General features: G+C 34.2%; 2 protein-coding genes across 2 annotated transcripts; both read right to left on the minus strand.

Annotated features, from left to right (window-relative positions):
* Positions 1-7,061: 7,061 nt before the first annotated feature.
* On the minus strand, positions 7,062-10,219 carry LOC131015095 (cytochrome P450 714C2-like). Its single transcript, XM_057943347.1, has 5 exons — positions 9,888-10,219; positions 9,417-9,643; positions 9,087-9,340; positions 7,911-8,265; positions 7,062-7,702 (listed from the first exon to the last, which is right to left on the minus strand). The coding sequence occupies exons 1-3, from the start codon at positions 10,156-10,158 to the stop codon at positions 9,209-9,211; spliced, it is 630 nt and encodes a 209-aa protein (XP_057799330.1). The 5' UTR covers positions 10,159-10,219; the 3' UTR covers positions 7,062-7,702; positions 7,911-8,265; positions 9,087-9,208.
* Positions 7,277-8,456, minus strand: LOC131019087 (cytochrome P450 714C2-like). The gene is made up of 3 exons (XM_057947770.1): positions 8,434-8,456; positions 7,911-8,265; positions 7,277-7,702 (listed from the first exon to the last, which is right to left on the minus strand). Exons 1-3 carry the CDS (start codon positions 8,454-8,456, stop codon positions 7,277-7,279), a joined length of 804 nt encoding a protein of 267 aa, XP_057803753.1.
* Positions 10,220-12,652: the final 2,433 nt, after the last annotated feature.

Here is a 12,652-nt window from a genome sequence, read left to right on the forward strand (position 1 = left end):
GAAGGTGGTTCCTCTGACAAAGGTGGTTCCTCTGGCAAGTATGATTCCTCTGGCGAGCGTGATTCCTCTGGCGAGTGTGATTCCTCTGGTGAGTGTGATTTCTCTGGCGAGTGATTTCCCCGCGTTTTCCTCTGGTGAAGACCATTCCTCTGGCGAAAGCGGCTTCTCTGGCGAAGGTGGTTCCTCTGACAAAGGTGGTTCCTCTGGCAAGTATGATTCCTCTGGCGAGCGTGATTCCTCTGGCGAGTGTGATTCCTCTGGTGAGTGTGATTTCTCTGGCGAGTGTGATTCCTCTGCTCCGCATATATTACTCCTCATCACCTAACTATACATATGTGTGTGTGTGTGTGTGTGTGAGAGAGAGAGAGAGAGAGAGAGAGAGAGAGAGAAAGAATTGAGCAATGAACATACATTATATCCTCTACATCAAAAGTTAAAGAGGCTCTCTCCCATGAGCTCCACCTCATTGAAGCTCATGGTGCGCTCCACTAATAAAAATGAGCTCCTTCTTCCACTAATAACACATTAATCTAGTATTTATTAAAACTCGTATCTCGAACAATCATGCACATTATTACGGGATGAAGATAGTATGAGTTAATAAATATTGTGCATAATCATATTTTTCTTATCTATTATAATTAATTTTATCTATTATAGCTATGGTCCAAATATAATAAATGTAATAATTATATAAATCATATACATTAAATAAAATTGAATGTTCTGTGGGCTTACATGTACTTCAAAAAAAAAATATGTAGGTGAGATTGAAAGAATATATATAGAGATAGTATTCTATTAAGTCATGGATTATGTATGCAAATAAAACATTTAAATTCAATTTTATTAATCTAGATCAATATTTTTCTAGAAAAGTAGTATTGTAAATAAAAAAATCCACCTTTGTGAGAAAAAATCCAGATAACAAATGAGCCGATCCTCCTTTAATGAGTGAATTTCCCGAGATAAGAAATCCAGAGCACCGGCGCGGAGGCCGTTAAAAATTCCCCCTCAAGATATCTCTATACACTGGGAAATAAACCCAGGGCATAGATCGAAATAACAGAGTACGAATGACAGAGATTTCCCCGTTGAACTCGTATTAGGATCCCGCAGAAGAAACAAATTATCAGGAGAGCCAAATTAAGAGAAAACTCGAAGACAGGTACAGACAGAGTAACAACCAAGAGATCCGTTAGCGAAATACGTTAAGCATGGTAGAAAATGAAGATTATGCGGGGAAACACGAAAATCATAACCTATAAATATCACGAACGTGTATTAAAATAACCATGAAACCCAAAAACAGTAGAATCAACATATCAGCCGATCAGATTGTCAGGAACACATGTTAGACATGATGTAAAGTGAAGATTATACGAGAAAATATGAAAATCACCCATAATTGTCACGCTTATACGTAAAACACCCGTAAATCAACAACAAAAACCCAGGATAACAAAAACAGAGTGTTAATCAACAAATCACCGGTGCAAATCGTTAGATCCGTAATGAAAACAGGCATTAAGCGAAGAAACAGCATAGCCACACACAATTATCGAACTAAACCGTAAGATAATAAAAAATAATCACAGATCTCCCAAGTCGCGGCTTCCACCACCTTTCCCCATGCACAAAAAATACAATTAAACACAGATTTCCCGGATATGCAAGTAGATCGGCGTAAAAACAGGGGTATCGAGCTAGAATGGCTTGGGCACTCCGAACAACGGCGCAATCGGGACCTGCGCATGCAAATCCGGCGACGATTCCAAATCTACATGCGCAGGGGGTGGAATTCTCACATCTTAGCCCATTTTTCCCACAGACGGCGCTAGATGGTGAAACATAAAAAGGTGGGTATCTATCTAATCGGTGAATTGTGAATAAATCGTGAGTTATACCTAGTTTTGATTGGTCGGAGAAGACAAAGAGAGTGATCGGAATTCTAGAACACGAGAGAAAAGCTGTTGTTGTATTGAGAGTAAAAGATAGCGTAAGTTACAAAGGAGCACGTATGCCGCTATTTATAGATTACATGTGAAGGGTAATATAGTAAATTCAACATCGGAGCATGCGCCTTGCGTGATCGGGGGCATAATAGTAAAATCGCCTTCACGCGGGAGATTTCCCCGCGTTTTCCTCTGGTGAAGACCATTCCTCTGGCGAAAGCGGCTTCTCTGGCGAAGGTGGTTCCTCTGACAAAGGTGGTTCCTCTGGCAAGTATGATTCCTCTGGCGAGTGTGATTTCTCTGGCGAGTGTGATTCCTCTGCTCCGCATATATTACTCCTCATCACCTAACTATACATATGTGTGTGTGTGTGTGTGTGTGTGAGAGAGAGAGAGAGAGAGAGAGAGAGAGAGAGAGAGAGAGAAAGAATTGAGCAATGAACATACATTATATCCTCTACATCAAAAGTTAAAGAGGCTGTCTCCCATGAGCTCCACCTCATTGAAGCTCATGGTGCGCTCCACTAATAAAAATGAGCTCCTTCTTCCACTAATAACACATTAATCTAGTATTTATTAAAACTCGTATCTCGAACAATCATGCACATTATTACGGGATGAAGATAGTATGAGTTAATAAATATTGTGCATAATCATATTTTTCTTATCTATTATAATTAATTTTATCTATTATAGCTATGGTCCAAATATAATAAATGTAATAATTATATAAATCATATACATTAAATAAAATTGAATGTTCTGTGGGCTTACATGTACTTCAAAAAAAAATATGTAGGTGAGATTGAAAGAATATATATAGAGATAGTATTCTATTAAGTCATGGATTATGTATGCAAATAAAACATTTAAATTCAATTTTATTAATCTAGATCAATATTTTTCTGGAAAAGTAGTATTGTAAATAAAAAAATTATTTAGTTATCTAATCTGTGAACCACTTTTTGTAAGACGAAGAAATTTGAAATTTATTATCCAATAATTCATCTTCATTTATAGTTACAATAATAATAATAAATAACTAATTAAATATATAAATATGATTCATTTGCTTCGTACTAATAAAAAGATAAAATAATCTAATTCAAAAATTAAAACAATTGAATTAAATACGAAGGGCATATGAATAGTACTCTTCTCCGTCCACGAAAAATAGTACCATTTGAGGGTGGACACATATTTAATTTGTTAAAGTTGTTGTAAGAAGAATAAAATGTACAATTTGTAGGGGTAGTGTTAGTACAAAAAAAAAGTAGAATAAAGTACATTATTAGTTAAAAAAAAATACATCTTCCCTCTACGAAAGAACTTCATACTTTTCATTTTTTAGACGTCCATAAAAAAACTTCTAATAAACAAGCCGATTCATATATAAGTTAAAATAAATAATTTAATAATAAAATAATCTATAATTCCAAATATTTGGAGATAGACCGTGAGAGTTGAGAGATGAATGTAGAAAATTTGTGGTGTTAACCAATATGGTGGTTGTCGCCGCAATAAAATAGAATTAATGATAAGTTTTGCATTTATAGTGTGTAATTATTTTTTAAATGTATTTGCAGTGGTTTAAATTGGTAATTTATTTAATTTTTTAATATTTTTGTTTCATATTATTTTTCTTGGTAGTTTATGATGGTGTTTAATGAATTTAAGTAGCTTGGGTCAACTTCTTTGATATTGATTTTGTACTGCCACCAATTTTTTCTTTTTATATATAATCGCATTTATAATAAATACTCTTTGATATTGATTTTGTGTGATGTATTATTAAGTTTTTCCATCTTTGTATGGTGTAGAGGTCCCACCTGCGTGCGAGTTGCTTATTTAATTATATATTACATACCTCTTGTAATTTTTCAAAAAAAAAAATATCCATCTTCACTTACAGTAATAATAAATCAATATATAGAAAGTTACATGAAATTAATCCTTACAAATACAAAATAAAATGATCTGATTAAAAAACTAAAAATAAGCATTTCATGAGTCAAATAAATATTTTAATGAAAAGATAAATCATAGATCCAAATATATAAGCAGTTTTGTAATCGAACTTTTACTAGTTATTGCTCCAACAAAGAAACTTTCAATACATCCTACAATTTATAATTCAAAATGGAAGGTAATGTAATTGTTTGTATATATGTTAGTGTTTTACAATTATAATACAAAATAATGATATTTGTAACTTTACAATTTAGGCATAATGATATTGTTGTAATTCATTGATTTTAAAGTTTGTTTATTTTGATTTCCAATTAAAAAAAAGTTTGTTTATTTTGATTATTAATGAGACTCTCCTTAGAGCTATTCGATTAATTAAGAGTTTAAAATTACCATATTAAATATTTGTTGTTGATTAATCCTATAAAAAAATGTGGATATTGAATCATGCATTACTAATATACTTTTATACCCCCTCCGTGCCACTGAAAGTGATGCGTATTTCTTTTTGGACCGTCCCAACGAACGTGAAGCATTTCATTTTTTAGAAATAATAAGGACAATTAACTATTTAATTAACCTAATTAATAGACCTCCTGATTTTTCTTTAATTTCGGTTAATTGGGCAATGAACCCAACAACATTTAAACCCCCGACGAGTCAGAGCTCATATGCATGTTGTGGGCGGAGGCTACCCACAACTCCATAGATAGTCAAAGGGATCCTGAATATTGTGGTAGCATCACGGAAAATAAACGCGAGAAGGCCACCGAGAACTACTCACCTTGAGCTCCGACTTATCAAAACTCATTTTCAACGCGTTCAAAAGACTGTTAAAGCTTGGGAGGCGATATACGACAAGTGCAAACAATTGGAGAAGCGGGATGAGTGACGAACAAATCAGTGAAGCCGCACAAGAAATCTACGAGTCCAACCATGGAGCTCGATTCAAGTACGTCAAATGTTGGCACATTTTGAGCTAATGTCAAAAGTTCGCATCTCAGGGCGAGGATGTTCATTCCTCCAATAAGTCGAAGGGATCCGACAGAGCGGTCACTACAACATCCTCGGAGCCAAGCATCACGATGCGGTCCCAAGGCCAGAAGGCGGCGAAGTGCGACAAAGGAAAAAAGAAGGATAAATCATCGTCGGACAAGTCAGCGTACTATATGACACTTGAACACGTCGCTGAGAGCATGAAAGAACATGCCATTCAAACTGGTTCTATCGCCGAGGCAAAATCCAAAAAAGTCGACATGCGAGCCAAAGAAGTCGAGGCAAGGCTGCGAGAAGCCAAAGTACGAAGAGAAGAGCTCGATTACAAAATTCTCAACACAGACACTTCGGCTATGTCAGAGGCTCAATTGGCATTGCACAATAGCATGCTCCAGGACGTGATGAGGCGTAGAGGATTGATTTAAATTTATGTAATTTTATTTTATTTTGATTATTTAAGTTTATGTAATCTTTATTTTATTTTAATTAATGAAATGTTGAATGTTTAATTTAAATGAAATGTTGACATTTAAATTAAAAAAGTAAAAAATGAGATTAATTGGAAATGAAGATGTTAATGTCATTGTAAGCGCCAATGCACTAGAGAGGGGTGGCGCTAAGGTGGGGACTACCAATTAGCGCCACCCCTGAGCGCCAAGGGCTAGAGATGCTCTTATGGGATGGAGGGAGTAACTTTTTTATTTATTTATTAAGCTAATTATTTTGATCTATTATTGGTCTAAAAATGATAAGTGTAACAATGATATAAAATGGCATACATTAAATAAAATTAATAGTTTTATGGAATATATTATATATGTAAAACTGAAAAAATATAAAAAATATTATGATAAGAAATATGATCCACTCTAACTTATTTTTTCAAAATCTTATATACAACAATCATTTTACAAATACTAGTAAAGAGTGTGTGCATTTGCACACAAATCATGAACTTCACATTAATCAATTGTTAAAACTAAATAATTGTATCCTTCAAAAAAAAAAAACTAAATAATTGTAATAAGTTTCACAATTACTATTTTTTGATGTCTAGTATAAAATCAATGTAGATTTTTAATTAATGTAGCGATGGAAGATAAAATCATATAGATCTTTGATGTATATTTAAGGAATTAATATATTAATTTTTGAGATCTAATTTGATCTTCCTTTAGTACAAAAACAAAATAAAACTGAAAATATATTTTTTTTTACTGTAGCGATGAAAAATGAAATCAAGTAATGAATAGGTAAATCTAATATAGTGATATATGCATGTAGATTTTTTTTATAAAAAAAATACAAATTAATATATTTGTTTAAATATATAGAAATATAGAAGATGAAATCAAATAGATTGTTAATGTATATATCTAAGGAATTAATATGTACATTCTTCTAGTATATTTTAATAGATATAGATATTTATATATAAGCCCTATCAAATAGCTATATATAGATATCAAATAGATTTAGCTTAATGTCTAATTAATTAATATATTCTTACAAATATATAAAATTACCCTTAAAATAAAATATGTAATAGGGATATTATAGGCAATTTATATTTTGTGTCCAGGACACTTTTTATATTAGTACAAATTATTCAACTATAATTTATTATTTTCATCGTGTATCCGTTAAAGTTCATCCTTATTTGATTTATTATCAACTACTAGTCTACTACTCACCAATTTTTCTTAAAACTCGTACCATCCAAAAATAGCTAGTAATAATATTGTGAATGGAGAGAGTATATATTAAAGTTGAATTTTGATGGTATCCAACTATATATCCATGTCTTAAGGTAAATACATATATACTAGTAATTAATATCTAAACCTTAGGTTGTGCTCTTTTTTTTTGGTAATAGCTTATTGCATGATCCTCTGATAGATATAGGAGTAATATTGTTGAGATATAGCATCTACTGCAGAAGCATGTTTTCTGTAGAAAATGAAAATGTAATTAAATTGTTTTACTTTATACACTCATGCATGTTTGCACACTTATTCATAGTTGCAATTGTCATAGTCGATTTCATATGATTATGAGAGTCATTAGCAACTTGAGCTTCACCGTTAGGCGTTAGCACTTAGCAGGTGTTGGCCGAAACCAAATGACAAATATACGAGTAATATAAGGTTCGAATTAATGCAATCTTTACCTCAAAGAAACCAAATATATCTTTTACATACTTACACATAGTACTTGAATCGGAGAGAAACGTCTTACCAACTGAATTGTGCCTCGTTACCAATAAGCCCCATCTTAAAACAGAAGAAAAGAAAGCTTAATTGAACCACACGTTTTCAGCCAAACATTTAATTAAGATAAGTATACATATATAACTTCTTAGATCTTGTTAATCAAAATGTTAACTCCATGCTTAGGCTCTATTATGGTCGTCATCTCCGGTTTGTGTACATATTTGGGAGACAGAGTGAAGGAGAAGTTGGACATGATGAGAGCCATGAGCAGCTTGAGCTCCACCATAGCCAGATGCTGCCCCACGCACACGCGTTGCCCAAACCCGAACGGCATATAGCAGTTCGGGCTCTTGCACGCGCCCGAGATTCCATTCTGGAACCTCTCCGGCTTGAACTGGAGCGCATCCGGACCCCATATATTGGGGTCCGTGTGTAGCGTGGCCACCATGGTCCACACGTTCACGCCCTTGGGCACCCTCAGGCCGCCGATCTTCACGTCTTTCAGCATCTCCCTCGACAGGGTCGGGGCCGGAGCGTACAGCCTCATCGTCTCTTGAATCACCATGTGTAGCTGAAAAATAAACATCATGTTTTAAAAAAGTTTAACCTATTATGAGGCGTTTATTTTGGAGGAGTAGCCTTGATAGATAAAAATTTTAAGACTAATTCCCTAATTTATTGATGGATTGAAACTTTGAGATTGGAGAAATCCTACTCTTGATGATAAAAATATTTAATTATACATCTTATCAATCATGCAAAAAGATGACTCATCTGACCTGCTTCATCTTACGAAGCGTGTCTATGTCGGGGACTCGACCCTCACAGACTTGGTCCACTTCCTCCCTGATGCGAATTTGCCACTCCGGATTCGTAGCCAACAACATCAGACACCACGAGGCCGAAATAGCCGATGTCTCGAACCCAGCCAAGTATATGTTCTTGCAGTTATCAACGATGAACTGATCCATCGCAGCCGATGTCGAGTAAGTCTCCTTTGCCCCTTCAACAAGTGTTTGCAGCAAATCCTCGCCGACTCCGACCTTCTGCCTCTCCTTCACTAGCTTTAAAATCGACGCACGAATTTCCCGCTCTAGACCCCAAATCCTCCGGTTGCTCCTCGTCGGAACATGCCTAAATATACGTTAGACAATAAATTTTAATAGATGCTACATCGAGTGAAATATTAAAATATTTTTTTATTCATGTAACCTGCGGTCAAAAATGTCAATTCAGTCTGAATAGACCAACAATTTAATATAATTAGAGCTAAAAAAAATTACAACTCGAATTTCCTCCAACAGAATAGTCCTCATGCAACCCATGGTAAATTAAATTTAGTCTATGTGTTTTTATTCTAATGTTTAACATATAATATTTAGATATAAAAATTAGAAAATGACAACCATTTAGGAAAAATATATATACGAAAATTCTTATCTTTCTTGCTAAGAGTTACATATATATATTCAATATTGAAATAATATCACTACAAAAAAAGTTTCTATTAGTGACATGAGGCTTGGTAGCTAATATATGTGTCATAAAAATTAGTGGCGTTTACAGTGTAACTATTAATGATTAGCTACATCATCAAATTAATGTCACTAATTTTTGTAACACACAAAATAGCTACCAAGCCTCATGTCACAAGTGAATTTTCTTTTGTAGTAGTGATCTAATTATATTTTATCCATTTGTTATAAATATAGAATTATTAAGATAAATATTTAATTAGATATTTTTAATAAAATTTTAAGCTCGATTGGTTCGATGGGTTAGCTCATAACCCGAAAGTTATGGATTAAGGTCGAGAATTTTTAATTTGAAAAAATTATAAACCAAATGATCCGTAATTGAATAACCCGACAAATTGATAAGGTCTGCCCGAACCCCAGTGAATTGATCCGATTAATATCCCTACTGGCATGCAGCAGAGTTATACTCCTGTGTACCTTAAGCCTGGTAGGCCGGCAGACAATGCTTTCTTGGACACAAGCTCCTGTAGAGACGTAAGCTTCGTAAAGATGTCTTGCCCTTTTGTGTAGTTGCTACCAAAACAAGCTCGAGAAATGATCTATGCTGAAAATCTCTTCATGTAACCGTCCACGGCGATGTCGAGAGCCCCGCCGCCGTTGTTGGCCTCGATTTCTTGCTTCCATGTTTTCACCACCGTGTGAGCCGACTCGGTGATTATGCTCATCATTCCCTGCATCGATCACCAAACTCGGTAACTAAAGCCACGCAACGATCCGCTGCTCAGTGAGTCAGCTTTGATTGCTTACCCTAACTTTGTCCATGAAGAGCTCGGGCGCCATGATCTTCCGCTGCCGCGCCCAAATCGCGCCGTTGGAGGTCAAGATGCCCTGTCCGAGAAGAGGGCCCAGTGTTTTCTGCTGGTAAGAAGGCTTGCCCAAGTCCGGCGACGTCGTCGTCGTGATCTCCTTCACTAGATTGGGATCGCTCACGTATATTATTTGCCGATTGCCAAGAGAAAATGTGAACATTTGACCTGCAACAACATAAAAAAAATAGTCGTTATGCATGTGCTTATATTAACTATATAAACTATACTAGAAAAAACCGTTATATATGTGCAGTGGCGGAGCCAGGAAATTTAGCTGACCCCGATTTTTTTTTTTTTTTTGGGCATTTCGTGTATCTTAGGCATTTTTTATTAGAAGATAAATAATGAACAACAACAAGAAAAAAAGTTGGTTTGCATGCATGATCATTAGTCGAGCCATAAAACGCACCGTATTGCTTTCTCCATTGCTCCAAAAACGGGAAGACGGAGGCGGCGTCGTGGAGGGTGGGCGGGGCGGAGCTGTTGGCGGGGGCGGGGGCGGCCGCGTTGCGGGATTTCTTGATCTCGAGGATGTTGCCGAGGAGGATCTTCGGCGGGGGGCCGTGGATTCCTTGCTGCTTCAAGATTTTTCGGATTTTTGTGGGATTTATCACCAGAGAAATGTAGAGGCGAACCACGATGAATCCGAGCACCAGAGCAAATACACTGGGAATCCACATAATATTTTTTTCTAAGCAATTTGCAATTAAAGCTGTGTGATGAAGTGATGATGTGATTGATCTTAATATTTTTGTGATTTTAACAAATATATATATAGTTCAAACTTCAAATTGATGGTAGTGGTGTACTCGTGTACACCAGTTGACTTGGATAATTATTTTAATTACATGATTCCCACCTGCCACCTAACGCCAGAGGATCATAAGATTTTTTTCTTTTTCTTCAAAATGACGTGTATAAGTAATTAATCATTCTATACGCAATATATATGATAAGTGTGATGTATTTGACTGTAACATTTCTTTAAAATATTATAAAATATATATAATAGAGCAATCTGAACTATTCCGCCCTTTATCAACCAATTTTTTTATAACAGTTTGCACTGTTACACGAAAGTATGTCGATAAAGTGTGTAATATTATAAATACTTACACGAAATGTGTAAAAACTTCGAAATTTTCATGTAATGATTGACTTTAGAGAGGAGGAGACAGCGTTGAAGCTTTGGGGAGGAGGGAATTGAATTTGCTAGGGTAGTTTCAAAAATGGGATGTGAATTTGGGAAGGTGTATTTGGTATGATAAATATTAAAATCTAATATTAACTCTAATTTTTAATAATAAAAATAAAATTGTCAGAAATTTTTGACGTGAGGTCAGTTGTATTTTGTGTGTGTACACGTATGCGTGTGTTTACGTGCAGTCTACTATTGTCTTTATTTATACGTTTATTTTGGATTACCATATTAAATCAATAAAATACATGATTAAGTATTTGATTATTACATAAATTGAAAATTAATTAATTCATTAAAATATATGGTGAATTAAACAAAATGGAATGGAACCCAAACATTCGATTTGATTCAAGTATTCACGAAGCAGTGTGCGAATCGAATATATGGATAATTAATAAAATTCGAATGTCTCGAATACCAATTTAAATATTCAATTAATTTTATAATATAAATCGAATCCAATGATATTCGATTCGATTCATTTAAACTAAGGAAGAAAGGGAATTAATTAAAGACAAGTGAAAAATAACAAATGATGTTGTTTCTACCCCAGACTATTTGCGAACTGTTTTAAACTATTATCGAATTTCCAAATCGAACTTCAATGACTTTCAACCAATCAAATCACAAATCGGCCTTAATTAGTATTATATTCAATTTTTTTTCTCAGCCAAAGAAATCGAATCAGTAACCCATTACAGATTTAATTAATTGGATCATGGGATCATCTGCGATCATCGGATACTATTAATTATTATGACATGTAGACAGCGAATTGAAGATATTAGTCTTATTTAATTTCTTTTCTTTACATATCTGTTAACATTTATCAACTGATTTGCAAATAATTCGTATCCTAAATACATTTTAATTAAAGGTGGGACATCCAATGATTCCAATGGAATAGTGGAGGAGAACTTTGTTCAAACAAGCTAAACAAATTAATATTCATGTACACAATCATACACAAACCAACCCAATCAAAAACGTGTGGTGTGAGAGATCATCCAAGATTAACAACACACATATATATATGTATCATATATTATTGCATATATGTTCACATTCACCGTTAACAAACGGAGTTTAAATATATATATATTGAACAAGTTAATCGGGGAAGATTATGGGGAGAGATAAATATTTTTTATTAACCGATGCTTGTGGTATGGAATCATTTCAATGCACTTTTGTTTCATTCCATCTGTTTCACTAAAAGCGGTTCATTTTTTTTTCTACACGAAAATTAAATAGAATGCGAAAATTGAATAAAATTTATAGGACTTATACCTTTATCAAGAGTTAATTGTTGCCTATGAAAATGAGCAACTTTTAATGAGACAGGCCAAAATAAAAAAACAAGTCACTTACATTTTGTGTTTTACTATCATTTTATACAACAAATATTGGGTGTCATATTGTACTAATTGGACAACGTCATGTAACGTGTATTAACAATGGCGATAGATGGAAGGGATTAGGGGGCTGAAGCCCCCTTCCAAATATTTTTAGGCTTCATATTTAACAAATTCAACATCCTTAACGACAAATTATGAATAACGATGGCATAAAACACGATATGTGATAGAACTACCTCTCGCGCTAAAGTTTTGGTAGCTTTCCATATCTTGGGAAAAGTTACGTGTATTCATGAATTTATTCTTGTTGTGTATGTGTTGGCCTAGTGATAGTAGGTTAATGTCCAAAACCTGATGTCCTGTGTTCGAATCCTTCGTCTTGCGGTCTTTAAATTTATTTATTTATTTATGTAATTTATAAAAAAAATATTCCTGTTAAAAGCAAACTGAAAATCTATATAAAAAAAAAAAAAGGAAAATCAAGTCCGCAATAAAGTAAGAGTCGGCCACTCCAGATATTATGGGCCTTATTACATTGGCCCAATAAAGAAGTCGTATGGAGCATAAAGTAAATCCTTCATGGCCTACTATCATTATTAGTTCATCGTAATCATT

The sequence above is a fragment of the Salvia miltiorrhiza genome, chromosome 3, assembly GCF_028751815.1.
Source record: "Salvia miltiorrhiza cultivar Shanhuang (shh) chromosome 3, IMPLAD_Smil_shh, whole genome shotgun sequence".
Taxonomy (NCBI): Eukaryota; Viridiplantae; Streptophyta; class Magnoliopsida; order Lamiales; family Lamiaceae; genus Salvia; species Salvia miltiorrhiza.